Consider the following 24,078-nt stretch of genomic DNA (forward strand, 5'->3'; position numbering starts at 1 on the left):
ATCTATGAAAAGTCAATGGCTTTTATATCATGACTGTCTCTTCAAATTCTTTGCGAGTTGGCCTTTTAACATGAATCATGTCAGTGAAGGCCTTGCTGCGTTACTTTCTTCAGGCTGACCTGATCAATCAGCTGTACCAAGGAAAGCTCAAAGATTACGTACGCTGTCTGGAGTGTGGCTACGAGAGCTGGAGGATTGATACTTACCTGGATATCCCTCTTGTAATAAGACCCTTTGGGGCCAGTCAGGCCTATGGCAGTGTGGTATGTTTTCCTCGACATTACCAATTTCACATAATGGTCTCACAGGGGTGCTCATTTGAATACATTTTAAACCCAAATTTGATTTTGGTGCTCCAGGAGGAGGCATTGCAGGCTTTCATTCAGCCTGAAACTCTAGACGGGCCCAACCAGTACTTCTGCGAACGCTGCAAAAAGAAATGTGATGCCCGGAAGGTGAGCTCACTGTGAATGAGTTTGCACAATCTGTATGCAGAATGCAGAAGAGCCACTCTGAGAATTCAGTTATTCCTCAACCGTACCTTTTTCGTTACAGGGTTTGAGGTTTCTGCATTTTCCTTACCTGCTGACGCTGCAGCTGAAGCGATTTGATTTTGACTATACCACTATGCATCGCATCAAGCTCAATGACAGCATGACTTTCCCAGAGGAACTTGACATGAGTCCATTCATTGATGTTGAGGATGAGGTGAGAGCAGGAATGGTAACAACGCGTATGCGGATGATTTACAAGCCGTAACCTACTTTTGTAACAAGCACTGATTTTTCTCACGTCAATCATGATTAGTAGAGTTGAGCACTTGGCCACGTTTCAATTAAAATCTTTTCTATTGTGGTCTGTTTAAATGATATCTGTAGAAGTCGCCTCAGACAGAAAGCTGCACCGATAGTGGAGCAGAGAATGAAGGCAGTTGTCACAGCGACCAGATGAGCAACGATTTCTCCACTGACGATTGTGTGGATGAAGGCATTTGCCTGGACAGCACTGCCAGCGGAGAGAGGGTATTGAAGCCAAAGGTATTTGCTTGACAAATGTAAATTGTTGTAAGAAAATGACGCTAGATGCATTGGAGGACAAAGCGTGCCCAAGACCACTGTTTTCATTTGAAACGTTTTGCTTTAAGAAGAATTAGTTTCTACTAGGGATGCACCGAAACCACTTTTTTTCCCAGACTGAATAGCAGTACAGGTACCGTATTTTCACGACTATTCGACGCATCGTACTAATGGCCGCAGTCTCATTAATGGGTGACATTTCTGTATTTTACACATATACAGGACGCATCGTACTAATGGCCGCAGTTTTACAGTGGTAAAACATACGCCAGCTTAAACATACGGCATGCATGCGCGCACTCTAACACGTTAGCTTGAAGCATACGGTAGCATGCCAAGACATACAGATAAGATAAAAACACGTTTTTAAAAAGGCAACGAAAGCAGAACTGAGTTCGGGTGTATTTTATTTAGCCATCGTACAATGTTCTCACGTTTATCGATCAATCATCACCCAGAAATCCATCCAAGTCCTCATCCTCTGTATCAGAAGCAGAGGACTGCACATCTCAGTTGTCATTGAATGCATCACGCTAGTGTGAGTTGCTACGCATTGCCGAGCGGAAAGAAGGAGTAGCAACAGCAAAGTCAACATTTCTCTCGTGTGAAGCTTTCCCACATTTGAAAGTAAAGAACAGAGCGAAACATGGTGGCAGCGCGTGTGTGTAGAAAGAATTGAACAATTGTGCAAGTACCGTAATCCATCAAAAACGCCGCGTTCCCTCTCGTTGTTGCGTATTGTGGCGTAACTCGCCAAGTGCTGCCTCTCACTCTTTGTAAAGTTGTGTTTGCCACCGATCATCCATTGTTCCCATGCCGTTTGCAACTTTACTTTGAACGCCCGGTTGATGCCAATGTCCAGCGGTTGGAGTTCTTTAGTCAACCCTCCGGGAATAACGGCAAGCTCAGAGTTCATTTGCTTGACTTGGTTTTTCACCGCTGCTGTGAGATGGGCACGCATGCCAAAAGCATAACCGGTGGCTTTAAGTTTGAACTGAGCTTCGTAGGCGTGTCTTTTTGTCGAATTTATCTTCAGGGGTTCTTAGAAACCAAAACCGGAGTTGTTTTGCAACAATGCACATTGCCACACGCTATACAAGTGTTGGTACTGGCTTGAGGCGTCCACCCTTCACCATTGGCGGACTAGCTTGCCTGTCCTCTCTCTCCCTCTCTCTCCCTCTCTATATATGTATATATACACGCCCACCCTTCCCTGATTGGCCGACTTCTTTTCCGCATGCCTGGCCACAGTCACTTCCGCCTTTTCTCTATATAAACAGCGTGTCGGCTGTCAGTCAGATTTTGGAACTCAGCGCATATAAAGGACGCTCCGCACCATAAGGCGTCCTGTCCATTTTGGAGAAAATTTAAGACTTTTTAATGGCGCCTTATAGTCGTGAAAATACGGTACTTAAATTTGAGTACCGGTACTCGCTGATACCTGGTGATGCCTTTACATCTTGTAATTTGGATTTCAACCCCCCCCCCCCCCCCCACCTAAACCAAAAAAAAGGTCAATCATCATGGCATAGGTTTCACTCAAATGTAACACTTGTTATGCACGATCAAATATTGTTCAAAAACTAACGTATTGCACATAGGAGGGCTCTACACTAACTTTTGGACTGGCATCACTGGTGCAGGTCGCATCAACACAGAGTTGGTCGCCCCAACCCCTCCTTTTTTCTTTTTTTTTTAAACCGACTGATAATTTTATTTCTATCCAGAGGGCACCAGAATACAGAATTGGAGCACCTTCGCTGTATGCACCGGTAGCAGCATTAAAATTTTCCAGCGCGCTTGCGCCAATGGATTAAATTATTACGAGACCACAGTGAAAAAAAACTCAGGCATTTGCGAGCACAATGGTCACAGTTTCGAGCCCTCCATAAAATACATTTCACTGAAATAGAGCATTTCTTAGACGCAGCATAATCATATTCCACTGAAGGGGCAGGTAACCTTGGCCTCCAAGCTGGCAGTGTCATGCACATATGCCGATAATGCCTAGAAAGAACACCAAGCTAGCTGCAATCATATAATTCATGTCTTTTCGCAGAGTAGAAAGAATATATGTATCTGAGTATTATTTTATCATGTTTATGTCTGTTGATGCATAATTTGTGTGCAACTACTTGTTCTTAAAAGGGTGTACTACTATTTTTTTAGCCAGTTGTGGGTGTTTCCCTTTGTGTTAACATTAAGCTAGCAGACTTTTGCAAGACAAATCCATGGTTTTCTTAAGTATACAAATTGTAATTATCTTGATGATGTTAGTTTTACTGTAAATTTTAACTGGGAGTGTCAATAAATACATTTACAGTTAGTTTTACTGTAAATTTTAACTCGGAGTGTCAATAAACTGCCTGAGAAAGCACACGTTCACTCTTTGAAGAATTGTTTGCTCTGCCAAACTGCACAGGACAGAATAGTAGACAGAGTAAAGAGACCTATCCTATCGTCGCATCGATAGAATTTATTATTTTACTCAATTTCACCCTTAGGGCATAATTACATGATGGCATGTGAGCCATGAATTGTGCAGTCAAACACTGTGGTTAGCGATAGTTCTATTACACAAAAGCAAACTAAAAGAATATGTTTTTCCTTTTTATCATAATTGGTCAATGCGGTCATTATTGCTCATTGCTCTTGTCTGAGCAAAAACATTTTCCAACACTTTTTGTCAGAGTTTGCCGAGCTTTGAGCTGTTCTCCGTCATGGTCCATTCGGGAAGTGCCGCAGGCGGGCACTACTACGCCTGCATCAAATCCTTCACTGATGGCCAGTGGTACAGTTTCAATGACCAGCATGTTAGCAAGGTCAGTATCAACCACTGGCAGCTCTCGTATACTCGGGATGAAGACGAGAGCTTCATTGCCACAAGTTCAAATGTCCCCTGTTTTCTTTTTCTCAACAAGTGATCGTTAGCACTGTCTTATCTCTTTATTCCTTGTTGATGCATTTTACTTTTTGGATAGATCACCCCGGAGGACATCAGAAAGACTTACGGGGGGTCCTCAGGGAGCAGGGGATATTATTCCAGTGCCTTTGCCAGGTTGGTTTTGTATATTGTCGCGAGCGTGCTTTCGTTTTTTTTTTCTGTACACCTGCACACGAAATGAGTAGGAATTTCCTTAATATGCATGTTTTTTTTCTCCAACAGCTCTACGAATGCTTATATGCTGATTTATAGATTGAAAGATCCCTCAAGGAATGCAAGTAAGAAATGTTTTAATTTACAGTGATTTATGTTACCAGTGAAAAGTGTTAACCATTTACTTGCAAACAGTAACGGTCACAAGGTTTCAAGCAAAACTAAATGCTAGTCTATCATTAAATGAGATGTTAGAGAAGCAATTGGGTTGAACAATTAGTATCACAATGTGATAAAATGCTAAATAATGAATACAGCTTGTCACGCAACTCACCGTGAGCATTCACATGAGAGCAGTGTGTCAGGTGAAGGGAGAAATGCTAACTCTTCTCACCCTTTAAGCAAAGTCACCTTTGAATGCAGTCAGGCTTTTGGAATAAAAGTGAAAAAGAAGTCACCAGAGCAGTTGTTATTCAGTCCATATGAAAAGAAAACCATAAAGAACTAATGTAGTTACACCCACACTTTCACTAAGGTATGTGGCTGAAGAGTGAAGATTGCTTTTATTGTTAGTTCATGTGTCTGTCAGACTGGGGTGGCTTAAATGATTGATGATGAAACAAAGTCACAATATTGAGGTGTAACTTATACTTAGATTTTCCCTCATTAAAACATAGAAGCATTGTTTCCGCTGCTCTTTATTTCTGATCTTCGAGGCTTGGTATCTAAATTATTGAATGAAGCTTCCAGCCTATAACTTGCAGTCTCGTCTGAAATGCATCAACTATAGTCTAATGTGCTGTGATAATACCAGTGGTCGTCATTGCCTTTGAATCATTGCTATACATGTCTCCTGTCTGAAGAGTATTTAGCTGTGGATGACTTCCCAGAGCACTTAAAGAGTTTGGTTGAAAAGGAGAAAGAGTCGGAAGAGCAGGAGAAGAGACAGCGAGAAATCGAGCGAAACACTTGCAAGGTGCACAAACGGATCTACCGGCTTGATTCAATAACTGCTCTTCTGTCTGCATATAACTTCGGTATTTGTTTTATCGATCACTCATATTCTTTACTTTAGATCAAGCTTTTCTGCATGCACCCTTCGAAGACGATGGTAGAGAGCAAGCTGGAGGTGCACAAGGACAAAACTCTTACGGAAGCAACAGAAATGGCCTACAAGGTTTGTTTGTGGATACAGTCCTTGAAATGCACAAGGCGATGGATGACCTCAGATCAACCTGATCATGTATTGAATTTCAGCTGATGGAGCTGGAGGAAACGGTCCCCTTGGACTGCTGTCGCCTGGTGAAGTATGATGAGTTCCACGAGTACCTGGAGCGCTCCTACGAGGGCGAAGAGGACACACCCATGGGCCTTCTCCTTGGAGGGGTCAAGTCCTCCTACATGTTCGACTTGCTGCTGGAGACCCGCCGGCCTGAGCAAACGTTCCTGCCTTACAAACCTGGAGGTGAGGAGCCTGGTACTACCGACACACTATCAAAGGTTTTGGATTGCTGAGACTATTTCATGTTTTTTTTGGGGGTGGCACACCTTTGTATATAATTATGCAATACTCTTCAGAAATTGGAGAGCTAAGTAGAAGTGTCCTTATTTTTTTAAAAAAAAGAAATGCACGGTTTTCTTTTGTTTTGTTTTTTTGCCACATTAACATTGTCTCGCCCAGTGGTTCTCAACTCTTGTCACCCTGGCATTTCCCTTTTTTGCAAAATCTCGACCCACTTTTTGTATATGTTATGAACAACACCGAAAAACGTATTGTTTAAAAATACCCCTTGAAAGCATATCCACTCCTCTTTGGTTCTAGTCATTACTACACTGTGGTTGATTATTTTTTTTAAATGAAGCCCTGATATTCATTTTCACATGATGCCATTTCAAAAAGCCACAAATGCATGTTGGAATATGTATTAGAGTCCGATGAAACCAAGTCCTGGTTATGCGTCTTAATAATGGTGAAAAAATATTCATCAGTGATTTGTTGTTGGTCTTGGGCCATCTTTTTATGTCATTAAAATGCAGGTGTTTGAACAAGGGTATATCAACTTTTTATATCCACTATATACTCTTGCTCTATTTCCCCAAAAATTCTTAGTGACATCAAACTTTTGAACCGTATTGTATTCAAATAATTGTGCACAGAAAATATGACAATGGCACAGTACCTAAAGAGAATTGCATTTTGCTTGTCCCCTGTTTCCATGTGTGCATTTGGTGCTGTTTTACCACAGAGGTGATGGTGAAGGTTCATGTTGTGGATCTGAGAACCGAAACAGTCGCCCCTCCCATCAGTGTTCGGGCTTACCTGAACCAGACCATCACTGAATTCAAGCAACTTATTGCACAGGTTCACTTTTCTTCTCTATTACTTCTGTTCTAGGGCGGAAACTAATTGAATAAGTAGAATCATTTGATTACCGTATTTTCATGACCATACGGCACACCGTATTAAAAGGCGTTGTGTCAGTTTCGGGTGCTATTTCTGACACATACACAAGGCGCATTGTATTATTGGACGCAGGCATGATAAAACATAACGCCCGCTTAAAAAAATATGCTAGCATGCATGCATGCAAGCGTATGTTTTTAAAAAGGCAGCGGGAACAAAATTGAGTTTGCTTGCACTACAAAAGCACCATATTAGTCGATCTTGAATTCTCCCATGGCTGCTCGAATCCCATGTTCCTCCACCTAATTGATAGCTTGCCGTTTAAACTGTGCTTTGTAAGCGTGTCTCTTTATAGGTGCCATTTTTGGGATGTTATTTTGCACAATGCACGTACCGGCACCATTTACACCTACTGGGGGCGTAGCTTTAGCGTCCTGTTTAACGTCCGCATGCTGTCCTCAGTCATGTCTACCGTTTCTCTATATAAGCAACGTGTCGGCACAGCACCATTCAGTCAAGCGAACCCCTCATCGAAGTCACACAACAGCATTCACAGGTTCTGGAACTCGGTGCATACACAAGGCGACCCACATTATTAGGCACCCCGTCCATTTTGGAAAAAAAATTAAGACTTTTATGTGCGTCTTATGGTTTTGAAAATACGGTACAAAAAACTCTCTGCATTCATGCTTCGATGCTTTACTTTTCTACATGGATTACCTGTATTGTCTCTGTATAGTCACCCACCACTCCATATACAAATTAGTTGGTGCGCGGGCAGCGAGCCAGCTGCAAAGATAACATAATAGAATGTCCAAAGTTTGGGATCATTTCACACTTAAAAAAAAAGAAGATAAAGTGCGATGCATTTCAAAGCAGAATTGACTTATGTACAACTACAGCATGTCTCCAATCAACAACAAAAGGTAGCAATGTAAACTTGTATAGTAGTATAGCCTACCCCTGCTAGTTGGAGTCAATTCAGAACAAGTGGTGAAGCATAGACACTGACAGTGTACTTTCAATCACTGTCTTAAACAAATAGTAACAAAATAAACATGTAATGGGCACATGCTGCTACGGCCACAGCGGAACTCCATGCATTTAACTAACATGCAGACTGACTTAATTAACAGCCAGCCACTAACAGCAAATTCTACACATTCATTCTCTTGACTCCCATGTCACTCACCAGACCATGCCGCACCTTGATAAAGCCTTCAACACTCAAATTGACAGATTTTATAGTTTGAAATGTGAGGATGGTGACCCCAAGTGAAGAACAGCAGTACCTGCACCTCACGTGCATATTTAAAAAATAATTTTCAATTTTTATTGGATTAAACTATGATAGAATGGTTGATTCTAAAACTATTCGACCGCTGCAGCCCTAGTCTAATCAGAGCCCAAAAGTGTTCCCTGAAACAGATTTCTGACAGTTATAAACCTCTTATGTATTTCCCTTCAGGCTACAGGTCTCTCAGCAGAAACAATGCGCATTGTTCTGGAGCGTTGCTACAATGACCTGCGGCTCCTGTATGTTCCAAACAAGACACTGAAAGCAGAAGGTTTCTTCAGAAGTAACAAAGTCTGTATACTCAATTAAATTCTGGCTTATAAAATCACATTGTTTTTTTTTTTCATTTTGGTAAAGAAAACCTGGATTCCAAATCTCTCACCCTATCTATTACTTTGTGTTTTCTGTTAGATTTTTGTGGAGAGTTCTGAGTCCGCTGATCATCAGGTCGCATTCACTGACTCGCTGCTGTGGAAGCTTTTGGATCGCCACGGGAATACTATTCGACTGCTCGTCTTGCTACCTGAACAGTCTCCTGGCACTTTGGGGAGCAGAACTATTTGCCAAAAGCTTGGCAGTGACTCGGATGTGCCCTTTGAAGGGTCAAAAGGCAACAGGAAATCAGTGGAGGCTATCCTTGAGGAGAGCACAGAGAAGTTAAAGAACCTATCTCTGCAACAACAGCAAAGATCCAGCACCAGCGACAGCCAGAAAAGCTCTGACACCAGTTACTTTGAACATATCGAATCCCTGAGCCAAGAGGTGGACTCAAATTCACCCTGCGTAGCCGCAGACAACAGAGACCTCGAAAACCGGATCGGAGGCACGCCCGGGTGCAGGGTCAGTGCCCCATCTGACCCAGAAAACCACTTTGCCTGCGAGGAGCGCTCAGACTCTGAGGTAAACAATGACCGCAGCACCAGCTCAGTGGACAGCGACATCCTGAGTTCCAGTCACAGTAGTGACACACTGTGCAATGTAGACAATGGTCCAATCCAGCTGGCCAATGGCTTGGACTCGCACAGCATCACTAGTAGCCGTCGCTCCAAAGCCCACGAGGGCAAGAAAGAGACCTGGGACACTGCGGAGGAAGACTCAGGGACGGACAGCGAGTATGACGACAACGGGAAGGCTAAATCGGAAGCCCGGTTCTTGTACTTCAGGACAGAACCTTATTTCCAGGATGACTCAGCCTGCAATTCACAAAAATGTATGAACTCTCTACTCATGATTAAGTTAAAAGAACCTATTCTGTTCAAGTAGTCATCTTTCTTATTTCTTCTTGAGTAATTGCCCCCCCCACCTCTTTCCCCCTAAAAAGCTTTATAGTTGCGAAAAATGCCACAAGATGGTGGCAAAGAGCTACTTTAGTCTAAATGAAGCTCCTTGATTTACTTCAACATAGTTCCTTGGCACAGATATGGCCCAGACATGAAGGACAAACATCTATGTTAAACGTGCTGTCTATATTTGATTCCGTTCAGTTGATTAGAGGTGGTGCAGTGTCTGATGCCTAGTAACCAATTTAGTCTGTGCATGCTTCATTGATAGGTCCACAGGTTGTTCGTAAACGTTTTGTACCTTATCTGACATCATTACTGAGGGCAAATAGGTAGTTTGGAATGATCTTTTCAGTTTTATCTGTTGTCACTGTGAAATTGCTTTGCTCTCTTTATAGCCAAGTTATAAAGCAAGGTAACAATCCTAAATGAAAGGAAATACTACACTACCTATAAGACTATATGAAAATGTCTTCAACGACTGTGTAATATTGCTGAATCTGAGCAGACAAAGAGAGTCGCGATACATAACTGTCATTCAGACGTATTTGAAGTCTATAGCATTTGACAGCATGGGCGTTGCAGTTTTTGTAAGCCTATCATTTTTCTCAGAGCTTGCCAATTCACATTGAAGCATCATTGCAAAATTGCCATCTGGCAAGATTTTTTTTCTGTCCCCGATTGGTATTTGCAGTAGTTTGAGGAATGTGTCTGAAGTGTCGGTGGTCGTGCCTGTGATACATCAAATAAGACAAAGGGTCAACCCAACCCGGTGTCATTGAACACCAAACATCCAGCTCCGGAGAATCTTATTTATGCTCACTAGTTTCTGCTGGGCGTCATTTTCTTCAAATTTGACCCTTATGTCCTGATCAGAGAGATGAAAGCTAAGCTTGTCGCTGAACTACTAGCTTTCCAAACACTGACCGGTGTTTTGGGCATGGTGGAGGAGTGATTCACATATTTGCACACAACAATCTTCCACTTGAAGCCTTTGACAACCTGATGGGTAAAGTTTTATCGCTTTTGAAGAGCTGAATCAAATGTTCATCGATGGTGCCATGCAGTGCAGCCCTCTGGATAGACTTTCGCTCAGTTTATGCAAATGCCTGCTCTTAGTAGTTAAGCCATTTCATCAATGGTGGTGGTAGCACAGCTTCCACCGCGCAGTTTGTCAAACTGCAAAGCCTCAGCTGTCAAATGCTGATGGCTTCGCTTCTGAAACGAAATTTTAAAAAAGGAAGTTTACAATGGATTTTTGGATACTGTGGACACCACTTTGTGTTTTCGGGAGAAGAGCGAGCCCGCGTTGAGTTGTTTCCTGTGCTGTTCCACAGGTTTAGTGGTTCACGTGGACAAGAGGATAACGTTGGCAGCTTTCAAACACAATCTCGAGCCGTATGTCGGCGTCACCTCGGCCCAGTTTAAAGTGTTTCGGGTTTACGCCAACAACCAGGAGTTTGAGAGCGTACGGCTCAACGAAACACTGTCGTCATTCTCTGACGACAACAAGGTCAGGATCCATTTGCAGAATTGATTGCACTCAGTTGCATTGCATTAACGTGTTGAACTCTATTGCATCCTTCAGATAACCATTCGGCTTGGGAGAGCCCTGAAAAAGGGTGAATACCGCGTAAAAGTGTATCAGCTGCTAGTAAATGAACAAGAGGTGAGAATTAGAACAAAAAAAATGCTGTTGCAAGTGAATAGAGCTCTAATGATTGTCTCTCACGTGTGTCGTATAGCCCTGCAAGTTTCTTGTCGACACGGTGTTTGCAAAGGGGATGACTGTCAGACAGTCGAAAGAGGAGCTGCTCCCTGTCTTGAGAGAGCAGTGCAAGCTTGACCTCAGCATTGACCGGTAAGCCCGCACATGTATGAGATGTACACGCATAGCAAACAAATGTATTGTTTCATGTTCAGGGTGCGTCTCAGGAAAAAGACATGGAAGAATCCGGGTACAGTATTTCTGGACTACCATGTTTATGAAGAAGACATCAGCATCTCCTCCAACTGGGAGGTTTTTCTGGAAATCCTCACTGGTAATTTATTTTCACGATTTGCTTCACCACAAAGAGTGACTCAACTGTCCAGCCACAGTTTATCACCAGTGGCTCACAGTCGGCCACTGGTTTTGCTCCAATTCAAGACTTGAATCACTGGTGACCAAAGTTAAAATTCTCTTTCACTGAAATGCATCCAGTCGCCTCCTATAGTATTGGAACGGCACGGTAAATTCCTTTGTTGTTGTTGTATACCGAAAACATCTCGATTTCAGGTCGACGATAAATAGGAGAAAACCATTCAAAATTCCAACGTTTGTTTCATTGCATTTACAACTAAATGTTAAATGACTCAGGACAGAGCTCCTTTTGTTTGAACCCACCCACTTTTCAAGTGAGCAAAAATATTGGAACAGTTGCCTGATGCTCAGGAGTTACCTTTTAGATGGATTAGATAGTGCTTGTTTTTGGCTTTGCAGGGTTGGTGCTGGCTCATGAAATCCCCATGTGGATAAACAGTATAAAAATCCCACGACTACATTTGAGTTTAGTTAGCCATGACATCACAATGTGCTGCGTGTTTCGCCGCGGGCCTGCTGCATGTATGCCCACGGCAGAGACATTGTAGCCCAGGTAACCCAAAACTACTTTAGTGAATTTTATTTTTATTTTGTTCGGGTTGTGGGTGCAGGGAAGTTAGTCTGCCGTGTAATCCTTCATTTTAATTATATATATACTGTACTATTCAGTATATATGTGTATAATATAATTATTATTTTTCAACACAGGAGTGGCGTAATTAAATTCAAAGTTGTTTTGCATGACTCGGGAGCAACATAGTTTGTTCATGGTGCGGAAACTGGCACAATATTCACGTTTTCACCCGTGCTAACTCGCTAATGCCCGCTAGCATGCTGCCGCCGCTGGAAAAAGTACTTGACTAAAAGAGTGACTTACTCTTGGAGTTGAGTTTACCATAACCATTTGTGTGCCAGTCTTGGTAATATATAAACAACTACTGCACTGAACAACCTAGTGTTTGCTAGGAAGCCAATGTGAAGAATCTCATGAGGTTGCAGCAAAAGCACTGTGAAGTGCCCTTTGAACACTTTTCAGAATACGAGAAGATGAAGTCCATGTCGCAGCTGGCTGTCCTGACCCGCAGGTGGAGCCCGTCCACCATGAAGCTGGGTTCCTTCCAGGAAGTGATTCTGGAGAACAGCAATGTTGAGGAACTCAAGGAGAAGGTACTGTTTGTCCTGCTGCTAAATTCATTTGATGCACTGATTCTCACACATTTTGAATTGTCGCGAACATCTTACTTCAAATAAATGTCTACATAGGTTTTTGTGTGGGGTTTTTTTTGTTTTGTCATTGCAGCTCAGTGAAATTAGTGATATTCATCTTGATAAGCTGGAGTTTGCAAAGGTTTGTGAGATGCTTCCTCCGAAACCCCGTTTTCTTCTGGCCTGTTTTCTTACCGAGGTTCCTTGCGTGTGCTGTCTGCAGGGTCGAGGAACGTTTCCTTGTGACATTTCTGTGCTGGAGATCCATCAGGACTTGGATTGGAACCCCAAGGTGTCGGCATTAAACATGTGGCCCCTGTACATCTGTGATGATGGGGCCGTAGTCTTCTACAGGTAGGAGCTCTAAACAAGAAGGATTGACACTTTTCACATCAAATGCTCAAATTAATTAGATTACATGTGGAGATCATTCCAGATTTGGAGGAAAATCTAGGACCCAACATTTGGGAGAAACAAACCTTTTGTATTTGGGCTTGTCACCAATTTAGTCACCATGGCAGAATTGTTGTTAAATGTATGTACAATACTTCAAAGAAAACACGTGATCAGGAAAAAATATATTTTTTAAATTTTAAATGGAATTTAAACCAAACTTTTCTTTACAACTCTACTTTGTTAGAAGTACCAAGAACTAAACTGAGGCTCAGAGGGGATCCAGCCTTTTCTGCTGCTGGTCCCTCTCTCTGGAATGACCTCCCACTGAACATTCGGCAAGCCTCCTCGCTGCCCATCTTTAAAGCCCTCCTCAAAACTCACTTGTATTCATTCTTTGGCGTTCGACTCAGCATGATTTTACCGCTTGGTGCTTTCTACCGCCTTTATTACCATTTCGTCTTACTGTTTATTCTGTATGTTAAATCGCTCCATGTACAGCACTTTGTATGCAGCGATGGCTGTTTGAAAGTGCTCTATAAATACTGTTGACTTGACTTGACAAACTAATAAGGAATTTCCAAATAACACAATCAGTTAATTATAGGGAAAAAAACCCAAAATGAGATGATGCCCGTTCAGTCATCCATCATATTTTCCCCAAAATGTGCCAGCATAAGTATACTAATCAGCACAAAAGTATTGGATCATTTTACATTTTCAAACTCAATCATCAATGTACACTTTTATTTCGATATTTTATGTCATCTAAACACTGTATTATGAAAATCATTATACAATAGCTGATGGATAGCTGCAAGACTAACTGTCAAGAACAAACTGACTCTGTAATAAAAAAAGAAAAACCTTCCTGGGCTATCTTTGAGTTAGCTGTAAAGGTTTTGGTGTGAGCATCGCGTATATGTCAAGCGGCACAACTTAAGAGTGTAATTACTTTTATTGATATTATAATAAAACAAAATGAAGAATTGCAAGGAATAAAGTTTAACAAAATTTTACTAACAAAAACTTATTTTATGCTATATTTGACATGCAAGTTTGTTAAAAAGGGAGAGATGAGAACAGGGTGTTTCATGGGGTACTTAAAAAAACATTTGGGAATTACTTTTGCTACAATTATATTTTCTCTCAGGATAACTAATTATCTGCATGCATTATTTTGGAATTTCTGGGCGTGCCTGCAGAGATAGCACCGAGGAACTAATGGAGTTATCTGAAGATGAACGCAGTGAACTCATGAAGAAGGAAAGCAGCCGCCTGCTAAAGACTGGACATCGGGTCATCTACTCGCCGCGAAAAGAGAAGGCCCTCAAGATCTACCTAGATGGGGGTCCAGCCAAGGATCCAGGGCAGGACTGAGTCCCGCATCCTCTCCCTGTGTCATTGGGATCTTCTGGACACTCTCTGGGACTCAATGTAGGTGAGCGGTCCGAAAAAGACTTGAACGTCGAGCGACGTTGTGAGGTTGAAATGCTCTCTCACCCTCCACTCTGAGCTGGGAAACCCCATTGTGCACTGTTAGATTGTGTTGTACTGTCAAGTTTAAAGGGAATTCGAGACGCTGTTTCTGACATGGAAAATGAATCAAACACGTAAAGCTCTGGAGATGCTCACGCTTTTAGCGTATTCAGTCAGTCTTCTTCTGCTTGTTCTGTCCGTCTCGATTGTACCGCTTCCTCTGTGATTGTTATGCGCTCACAGCTCTGCTTATCATCTTCCATTGCTCACCTTCCTTTGAATTCTATCAAAGCCAGCCTCGCTGACGCCAAAAATGAATTCTCTCGGTGGTGCACGTTTCCACCTCAGTTTATCTGCAAGCTCTCTGAAGTGAAGCATCATGATGTTGAATGCCGCTCGACTGCGGGAATGGTGTTCAGTCACAGGTTTGCTCTTCAGCTGAGCTTTTTCGCACATCATCACCTGCACCAGATTTCATCCGATTGCCCTCTGCAGTTCTCCATTTGGGAAAAATCAAGTAAAGATGATCATCAAAACTGTCTTGCTTTTGAAAAATTGTTTCCCTCATTAATCATTCGTGGCAACTGTACGTGCACACGTCTGCCTACCTGCTGTCTTTCTTAATGTTTCCTGGATTTCTTTTTTTCTTATCCCTTGCGTGCGACATACTGAGAGAGGATGGGAGCTCCCTCATTGGGATTTTTCAGCCAAGGGCATGAGGTGGAGATGGCGCTTAAACCCACTGCTACTTGATTGATGGACACCAGAGGGTGGAGAAAGTTCACCAGGCCGCCTGTGTCACGGCCTGCCGAGCTTCTGATGCTGCCATCAGCTGTTCACTGTAAAAATGACAATTCTTTTGGTTTTTGTTTCCTCTGTTGGTGTTTCTTTTCTTTTGAGATTAAAATCCTGTGTGAAAATAGTTTGAGAACATTTTAGAATTTAATTAAAATGCTTTATTTCATAACCTCAGTTTTTCTTTCTCAAAACTAGACGACTTCAAACTTTATGCTCGAAGTGCCTCACACCAAGCATCACAGCTCAAAGCGACCAGTGTACAAGGGATCAGTGAGTAGTTTTCATGAGTCGCTAATCATCAGAATCAGAATCAGAATCATCTTCATTGGCCAAGTATGTAGAACACACAAGGAATTTGTCTCCGGTATAACACGCTGCATTAGTATCATCGTAAACAAGGACATGACAAATAGGTATGCAAGGACATTTCGTAATGTAAGTGAACCGTGGTGCGGTGGTACAACCCAGTGACAACTGTGAGACAATCTGCAAAGTATCAAGCAGAGCTAAAGTGAACAGTGGTAGAATACAATATGACCGTTTGTACAGTTGGTGCAGAATTGCGGTCATTGCTTTTAAAACTTGAATTGCTGCTAAACAGTGTTGCGCAATCACATTTCATGTGAGCTTTCACAACAGAGTTATGTGTGTCTCTGTCTCGGAAATACACAAGTACAGTAACTGTAGGGAACCAACAGCCACTCTCCTTTTATGTCGCTACTTTTCCTCTCATTGTAGGAGTAAAACTTCTTCCTTGACAATCACGCCTAAGTTTAAAATTTAAAGAAAGAAATAGTCAGGTTGTGTGGAAGTTTTGCCCCTTCAGCAACTCTGTACACACGCCAACGTCACTTGCCAGCTGTCCGGCAGGGGAGTGCGACACTGGCTTTTTACAAAATTTATTATTTTTAAATTTGTTTCCACCTGTTCAGTTCGATTGCTTTCAGTGTGTGGGCGAACTCTGAACTGAAATAACCTTGTGTGGTCCATCACCAGGATTTTTAAAACAAACCTTTTTTGAGCTCACAATTTAAAGAAAATATATTTACACTAGTATAAAAACTCATGGAATTCTTCCTTTGATATACCTGTATGACACAGGCGGAGCGCGTTTGACACTCCTCAGCAAAACGTGTGCTTCAGTGACGGGTTGAGAGGTCTGTCAGTGCTTGAACCAATTGGTGACAAATTCACAGAGACAAAAACCAACCTCCATCAGTGGTTAGAGTGTCATTCCTTAAAGTTTCTCGTCAATCCCCAGCAAAACAGGCGCCAGTCAGTGATTGATTGATGGACCTTCCGTTAGTTTTCATGTAATGCCCATCTGTGCAGAAAACCGTCATTGATACTGCCCGTAAGGAGAAAAGGTCTCAAAAAGAAATCGCAAACGAAGCTGCATTCTCACTGTGCACTGTATCAAAGTACATGAACAAAGTACACACAATGTTAAGAGGAACGGGAACACATGGTCTGACAAGATGCACAAGTGACAGGGAAGAAGACAGCAGCATCCTTGAAACCCCAAGTCCTCTTTTCAGAACAAAGTCAGTCTTGCTTTTCATTTGTAGATCAATATCCCAGAGACTGGAGAAACAAAAAGTCAAACTGTTTAAAGTCCGGAGTGAAGTTTGCAGTCTGTCATGCGTTGGGGAGCCATGTCGTCTGCTGACGCACAGCTGTCGACCAGATCAGATGTAATGGAAAATTGTGACATATTTCATCCACAAATTTTTACTTCAAGGGTTTTAATGACAACAAAATTATTGGCATGTTTGTAAAAAGTGAAGAAAAAATAAATAGCAAGGCACATGATGAAGCCCACTCGAATTGTCTTTGTGAACAACAAAGTTGTGCACTGGGCTGATCTGTCCCCGGGCCTTAACTTTGACACCTTTGGCTGACTGGAAAGTAACTACCGGTACTTGCATGCACAAAACCTCTAAATATTCAAATTCATGATGTGTTGTGGGATACACGTACAAATCCAATCTAATTGGCGTATAGCAATACTTGAATAGTGTTGACATTCTAAAAGATTTTTTTCAACAATTGTTTGCATTCTGGTTGTTAGCTTGCCTTGCATTGCACAAATCCATGGTACTAAAGTCTTTAGTTAGGACTTGCCTCTCAAGGTGATTCGTTTTTAGAACACGAATATTGATGGATCTTACTAATTGGTTGTACAGCTAAGAATTGGTGAGTATTAATACACACAAATGGCCTCACTCATTCCTGATGTCAAAAGCCGACAAATGTCTTTCCTGGTTTTACTACTCCACTGGGGTATACTGTATGTCCTGCTGATTACATTCTGTGGGGAAAATGACTGCATTTCCAAACAGTGTGCGGTACAATTTTATTGGTCTTACAGTGTAGAGTGTGAAGCTTCAGTGCATAGTTCAAGCAAGGCTACAAACACTTCATGGACCTGATGATGAAGACTGCGCTGAAAAACTTTTCACCTCCAGTCCATTGAGCTTGTCATGCAGTTGACAGACGTGTCAAGCTCGGGTAAGCAAATAAAACAATTGACTTTTTTTTCCATATTGTGTAGCTTTGTGATATTTGCAGAGCGGAATTGAGCAGTTTCTTGGGGTCCAAGGAGAAATATTGCAATGTGAATGAAGCATTTTAGAGGATGTAGTCTATTGCTGAGTACAGGCTGTCTGTCAGATCCTCTTCGCTCGAGTCCACCAATTTGAGGCACATGGATCCCCGTCTGGCAGAGAGGAGAGAAATCAATTCCAATCTCATGGGAGTGGCCAACTTGTAATATGTTGCAAATTCCACAGCTTGACTTCCAATTCACTTTCAATATGTGTTACCTCCATTGCAGCCCTTGCTGTGACCGAAACATGCATCAAGATTAAAATGCATCTGTTACTTGGAAAACACTAAATTCATTCCATGGATGTGAATGGGGTTGGGCTGGCAACCAGTCCAGGCTGTACCCCGCCTCTCGCCTAAAGTCAGCGCACCCAAAACCCTAAAGACGACATACGCTTTCTAAAACTGATGGGATGGCGAATTTTAAAGGTACCGTTATTAAAATCATGTACCCCCTGTGACCTTTAGATGGCACTAAAGCAATACAAACTACGTGAATCGTGAAGCTGTTTTTAAAATGATAATCATGGGGGGGCTGGTGTTCTTAAAAGGGGCTCACCATGTTACTGAAACTGCTGCTCAGATTTTCTCTTGAAAGGGTCCCTTCATTATAGATTTCTACTTTTTTTTGCATTATTATCAGCAACCTTTATTGAAAATAGTATCAAATTAAATTTATACAATCCCGTATATCAAAAACGGAAGCCAAAACTTACACACAAAATGAATGGAACACAATTTTGCCATGAATGTATGGATGCTCACCCCGTATGCTGGCAGTGGAGGTCCCCAGCACAAGGACAATGTTTTCTGGGTGCGTCTTCCTCCATCAGGTGGTTGGAGATAGGAAAACATTGCTCGCGGTCAATTGGCTTAGCGGAGCAGACTGGGAAGAGGAGGGCTGAACACAACGTATAACAACATCAATACTGTACATGCTTTATGAGGGGCTGTCAGGGATGTAAATCAGTAGATCCTCTCATCCACTATTGAAAGGCTCACACACACGACTTAAACACTCTCGTACAAAGAAATGCGCATTTCAGTACAGTACAGTACAGTACAGTATGTTTTGTTTCAATATTGTGTGTGAGAGGGAGTAAAAGATTTTGCATTCAGTACTAACATGTTCTCATACACTACTGAAAAGCTCCCTCACACTATTGAAAGCCTTCACAAACACTACTGAAACACACACCCAACTGAAACAGTCACATACAAGTGAAATGCTTTAATAAACTACTCAGATTGTCTTACACACACTACTTAAACTCAACTGAAATGCTCACCCACTACTGGAAACGTTCAATGCATGCAAGTGAAATGCTCTTTTTCACACCACTGAAATGCTTTATGCACGATACAAAAACTCTCTCATTCACACCGGACTGAAATGTTCTCCTTACACTCGCTGAAAAATTTCACGCTATTGAAATGCTCTCATGGCCACAAGCAAAACAAATTTCACAACTGAGACGTGTATTTTTGTATAATTTACAAGTGTGTTTCAGTAGGATTACAGTGTGACAGGGTTTGTGTTGGATCACAGTGCTTCAGTACTATGCATGACCAACAGTAATTTCAGTTGTGTGTATGAGGGTTTCGGTAATGTGTATGGAATGAGAGCACTATCAAAATAATAGTGTGTGAGTGTTTCAGTCATGTAAGCAAAATAATTCAGTAGTCTGAGAGTGTTTCAGTAGTGTATGCGATTCTTTCAGTGGTATATAATCTTGAATTATGTCCACCTGATAACGATCCCGATCATTTCAGATAGATTCGTGGGAAGATGGAGACATCTAAAACAGGCAGGATCAGGGTTTGGACACAACTAACTCTTGAGTGAGCGTCACCTGCGTGGAAGGCGCAGCAAAGGTCCGGGCTGCATTGTGCCTGATGCTGACACGTGTTGCCGGCTTGTCCTTTGGTTGCATTTGGACTGCACTGGCCCCAAACACACAACTGGACACCGCAGCACTCCTCATCCTCAGTGCAGGACTGCAATCACACACAAGCATCCTAGTATGCAGTATGACCTTACTGGTTCACTACTGTGCTGCACTTGTAACACTACTCGGCCCAACTAGGAAGCGTGGCATGCACCAGTAGCCTCCTGGACCCTGTTAGCAGCATCAAAAATGCCCACTCGTACTTTTTCGTCACGAGTAGCATGTAGTTGTCCTACTAGCATGGAAAAGTTGTCTTTCTAATGTGCAGAAATGTCATGCAGTAATGAAAAAAAATGTCTCGTGTGCGCTCATCATGCGCTGAATTGTTTTACTTGTGAAGACAAAGAGTGTTCTTGTAATACCATATCCCATATTCTTGATATATAGCTGAAGAGTAATGTCCTCAACAATAACACAACTCAGTGTACTAATGGAACTAGTGCAGTGCATCTTAGTTATTTTCTGCAACACCCTCCCTTTGGAAGAAAACATTTTGTGCCCTCACAATTCTCCATGACAATAATACTATAATTTGTCTATAATACACTATTGTTAAAAGTATACTTCTACATAACATTTTATCATGGTTAACATTCAAGAAAACAAAAAAAAAGCAATATGGATCAGCTTACATACCGGTACATTTTTTTTGTCTGTCAGAGAAAAGATTTGAAGTGCATCAACTGTACTGAAATGAACACACACACACACACACACACACACACACACACAAACACAAATCTGAATGGCAGAGTGGCACTGCCACCTACTGTAGTGGATGCGCAGTTTCACTCATAATTCTCATATGGCGTGTTCTACAGATCATGCGTGCCCGCCCTGGCATTGTACTGCGCCCATCTTAGGTTCCTCCGCCGGGGGCCCCGCCTCACTATATGAGAAGGACTGAACTAGGGACATTATAAAATTCCACTATAGTTATCAGCCAGTGCTTGACGAGTAGCACAAGTGTGCAATTTTGCCTCACAAGTAGCAAGCAGTTGTCCCACTAGCATGCCAAAGTCTCCATAGAAATGTCACTCAGTAGTGGGCAAGAAAATATCACCAGTAAGAAGAACCTCATTCCAGTAGTCTGCCGTAGTCACCCTACTAGCGTACTGAGTTTTCTTACTGGGAGGGAAAAACAAATTCCTAGTGCATGGACTGATATTGAATAAATGCTCAGAGAACTTAAAGGAAAGTAAGACAGTCTTCCTACTCATTCTCTTAATTGTGGCATATTTTAATATAATTTAATTTCCATATCATCATACATGTTTGGTCGTTATAATTTTTCTTGACAAGTTGAGTTTTGTGGAGTCTGTCGGTTCTATACCCTCAGTCAGGCACACTGGAGGTCAATTTCAAACATACCACCAATAGCAAAAGTGTCGACTGACAAGGATACATTTTTTTTTTCATTCTATTCTTCTCCAGCAATGTTGACAAAGCGCCCACAAGCACACCAGTTGAAATCATCGGGCCCGCTTCACTCACCATGTCGGTGCCTTTGCAAGGTTGACATTTGGAATTGTGCTTATCGTGCAGACAGTACCTCTCCTTCCCACAATCCATAGTGGTGACGCAGCCCTAAACAGACACATTCACAACTTTGAATGCTTCATTCTATGATGTAGCTGATCTTTTTGTGTTTCCATATTTCATAATTACATAATTCATTCATTCATTCATTCATCTTCCGTACCGCTTGATCCTCACTAGGGTCGTGGGGGGTGCTGGAGCCTATCCCAGCTGTCTCCGGGCAGTAGGCGGGGGACACCCAGAATCGGTTGCCAGCCAATCGCAGGGCACACAGAGACGAACAACCATTCTCACACTCACACCTAGGGACAATTTAGAGTGTTCAATCAGCCTGCCATGCATATTTTTGGAATGTGGGAGGAAACCGGAGCACCCGGAGAAAACCCACGCAGGCCCGGGGAGAACATGCAAACTCCACACAGGGAGGCCGGAGCTGGAATCGAACCCGGTACCTCTGCACTGTGAAGCCGACGTGCTAACCACTGGACTACCGGGCCACCCTAATTACATAATTATTTTTTTTAATTGCACCCATGTATAAACATGAACATGAAGTACTCACAGTGTCAATATGGTTGTCCTCCTCAGTTGACTGCATAATTGCTGTCGCAATGGTTGTCTCCTGTGTGAAAGGAGACATGACAAAGTAACATCACATCATATCTTTAGGACACATAAAACCCACCATGCATTCACATGCTATGTCATTTTTTCCTCACTTTATGTGGATGCCTTCGCTGCTGGTCCTCGGCCAGTTGCTCCACTTGCATAACTGTGCGCTCATCCTCCTGCATGGAACTGCCCAGGATGAGGTGGATTCCTGGATGCACCAAATCGGGCAGGATGCCATTGCAGGGCACCAGCAAAGTTAAAAGTAGAAGGATGGCCTGCATGTTTGCACTCAGCTGCATCTTCATCACGAGTATGAGGCTGCTGCACTCGGAAGAGGAAGAGGGCAGGGCTTGATGCTCAACCTCCACTGCGTCACATGACACTGCACTGAAATGCTGCATTGTGGACTTCCTGATCAATATCTTGTTTTCAAAATTTTTAGTGAATGTAGACGATATCATAGACACCCATAGCGTAACAAAAGCACAATGGCAGATGTTTTTTTTTAATTTGTACTACTTTTTCAATACTAGAAACACCTCTCAATATTTTTCTGTTTGTACTTTTTTATTTCTCTCTCCAGCTATTTTCCGACCAGCTTATCCTGAACACCCTGAACTGGTTGCATGTTTTTGTAATGTGGGAGGAAACCGGAGTTTCGCGCAGGCCCGGGGAGAACATGCAAACTCCACACAAGAAGGCTGGAGCCGGGATCGAACCCATGATTTCTGCACTAGGAGGTCGACGGGCTAACCACTGGTCCACCGAGCCACTATGGACAAATAATGGAACGAAAATGGTTCCTGTACTGTTTCTAGTTCCCACCAGGCGCTATTCACAACAAAACGCTGCCATCCGCTGTTGTTTTCCACAGTTTGACCGCTAGATGGTGAGACGTCTCATTTGTTGGAGTCCACGCTTGATTGAACTACTGTCCCGTCTTCCGCGTGCTACTGCCGCCGATCGGGCCGCTCTGTTGCTGATATGCTTGGAATGTGACAGTATCGAAAAGCGAGCTGGCGCCATGTGTCGCACCAACGTCATTTAAACATCATAATCGTTCCGGTTGCTCTGATATGAACTGGTTTGAGGATGCGTTCAAAGACCGGTCAGGTGTACGAATTCGTATACGCTCTTTACACTTGCAGTTTATGATGTGTTCAAAGGCCTGTCTGTTGCTCATATTCTGTTTGGCGTTGAGACAGTCTAATTCAATTTGAACGAAGACGCGGTCTCCCGTGGAGTGACAGCTGAGCTATCCCGGCCAGAGGCGGCAGCTGTGGGATGTGTCCACGTCCGAGCGCCGCCCTCACACACCGGCTGACGTCCAGCACGAAACACCCACGAGTGAAGTTGCCTTTTTTACTCGGAGTGTGAATTGTGTTCACGTCATTGGAGCCGCCGAGCGTGAGACACCTGACTTTGTTGTTGAACTTTTCTCAAGGTTTCATCAGCAGCAACAGGTAATTCGCATCCTGCTGCAATGAAAACATCTACACTTGACTGTGGTAAGGCGTTTATTGATTTATTGGCATTGTCGGTCTGTGGGTGGGTCTCGGCTTCCCGATTAAAAAAAAAAGTTAACTCTCCTTCCATTTTTTTCTGCTGAGGTGGTTATGTTCCGCAAAACGCCTCTCTTCTAGTTCAGTGAAAACTGGACAAACTCTTGTGTCCACCTTTTGTTTATTTATGCATTATTAGTTTTTTTAAGAATGCTGCTTTAAATCTATGGAATGCCGCTTGAAGCATTTATTTAATATCATTAATATCAAAATTGAGGTGTTCATGTACGAGTAGGCAGACACTTTGTCCTCACTATTGGGACAACTTTGGCATTCAAGTAGGACAACCACATGTTACTTGTGGATCAACTTTACAATCCTGTAGTGCTTGTTTGTCTCACAAGCAGCATCATGTAGTTGTCCAACTAACAGTGTGCCAAAGTTGTTCTAACAGCGTCCCGCATTGCCATACTATGGTGGATCTAATGTCTAGTAAGGCAATAATTCTAGTATGTGGAACTGTCCTAGAAGTGATGACAAGTGTACTAGTACATGGACCTGAAGCTGGATATAAGCGATAGCTTTCTTTATAAATCAATGCATCGTCTGCCCAGTATTTGAGCCGTTTTCACATCACGCGCACAGTAGCACCTCTCACCCTGTAGTGGTGGTGCTGGCATCCACACACTTGTCTCCAAAGAAAGGTGTGATGTTGACAAGCTATTCTGTCAGCTAACCCAATGAAGTGACAAGACG

At 42.6% G+C, this 24,078-nt stretch overlaps 3 protein-coding genes across 17 annotated transcripts in view; 2 read left to right on the plus strand and 1 right to left on the minus strand.

Annotated features, from left to right (window-relative positions):
• Window positions 1–15,282, plus strand: part of usp47 (ubiquitin specific peptidase 47) — a 29,369-nt gene extending 14,087 nt beyond the window's left edge. Inside the window, exons 8-28 of the mRNA XM_052063589.1 lie at window positions 114–263; window positions 360–455; window positions 556–708; window positions 879–1,037; window positions 3,767–3,898; window positions 4,058–4,134; window positions 4,243–4,298; window positions 5,037–5,149; window positions 5,249–5,350; window positions 5,431–5,638; window positions 6,420–6,535; window positions 8,046–8,165; window positions 8,286–9,084; window positions 10,492–10,667; window positions 10,743–10,823; window positions 10,900–11,015; window positions 11,078–11,196; window positions 12,274–12,404; window positions 12,538–12,585; window positions 12,667–12,797; window positions 14,042–15,282. Of these exons, the coding sequence (XP_051919549.1) occupies window positions 114–263; window positions 360–455; window positions 556–708; window positions 879–1,037; window positions 3,767–3,898; window positions 4,058–4,134; window positions 4,243–4,298; window positions 5,037–5,149; window positions 5,249–5,350; window positions 5,431–5,638; window positions 6,420–6,535; window positions 8,046–8,165; window positions 8,286–9,084; window positions 10,492–10,667; window positions 10,743–10,823; window positions 10,900–11,015; window positions 11,078–11,196; window positions 12,274–12,404; window positions 12,538–12,585; window positions 12,667–12,797; window positions 14,042–14,216 (3,258 nt within the window). The 3' untranslated portion in view covers window positions 14,217–15,282. The remainder of the gene's footprint in view (window positions 1–113; window positions 264–359; window positions 456–555; window positions 709–878; window positions 1,038–3,766; window positions 3,899–4,057; window positions 4,135–4,242; window positions 4,299–5,036; window positions 5,150–5,248; window positions 5,351–5,430; window positions 5,639–6,419; window positions 6,536–8,045; window positions 8,166–8,285; window positions 9,085–10,491; window positions 10,668–10,742; window positions 10,824–10,899; window positions 11,016–11,077; window positions 11,197–12,273; window positions 12,405–12,537; window positions 12,586–12,666; window positions 12,798–14,041) is intronic.
• A 2,170-nt stretch (window positions 15,283–17,452) lies between these two features.
• Window positions 17,453–22,245, minus strand: dkk3a (dickkopf WNT signaling pathway inhibitor 3a). The gene is made up of 6 exons (XM_052063672.1): window positions 21,928–22,245; window positions 21,771–21,830; window positions 21,164–21,256; window positions 19,574–19,718; window positions 18,486–18,621; window positions 17,453–17,832 (listed from the first exon to the last, which is right to left on the minus strand). Exons 1-6 carry the CDS (start codon window positions 22,219–22,221, stop codon window positions 17,745–17,747), a joined length of 816 nt encoding a protein of 271 aa, XP_051919632.1. The 5' UTR covers window positions 22,222–22,245; the 3' UTR covers window positions 17,453–17,744.
• A 571-nt stretch (window positions 22,246–22,816) lies between these two features.
• Window positions 22,817–24,078, plus strand: part of mical2a (microtubule associated monooxygenase, calponin and LIM domain containing 2a) — a 44,551-nt gene continuing 43,289 nt past the window's right edge. For 5 of the 15 annotated variants that reach the window (XM_052063609.1, XM_052063607.1, XM_052063610.1 and 2 more), the window contains exon 1: window positions 22,819–23,328. The gene's annotated coding sequence lies outside the window, so the exon portion shown is untranslated. Of the gene's footprint in view, window positions 23,329–24,078 lie in introns of all 15 variants that reach the window. The other 10 variants (XM_052063601.1, XM_052063605.1, XM_052063604.1 and 7 more) reach the window with 5 other exon arrangements.

Source organism: Hippocampus zosterae, chromosome 4 (genome assembly GCF_025434085.1).
Source record: "Hippocampus zosterae strain Florida chromosome 4, ASM2543408v3, whole genome shotgun sequence".
NCBI lineage: Eukaryota > Metazoa > Chordata > Actinopteri > Syngnathiformes > Syngnathidae > Hippocampus > Hippocampus zosterae.

Excerpts from the sequence above, each read along its gene's own strand:
- dkk3a (XM_052063672.1), bottom strand. The coding sequence starts at position 22,221 with ATGCAGCATTTCAGTGCAGTGTCATGTGACGCAGTGGAGGTTGAGCAT. Across the intron at positions 21,257-21,770 it reads AGGACAACCATATTGACACT|GGCTGCGTCACCACTATGGA; the intron begins GTGAGTACTTCA and ends GTGTCTGTTTAG. Across the intron at positions 17,833-18,485 it reads CTCCACTGCCAGCATACGGG|ACGGGGATCCATGTGCCTCA; the intron begins GTGAGCATCCAT and ends CCTCTCTGCCAG.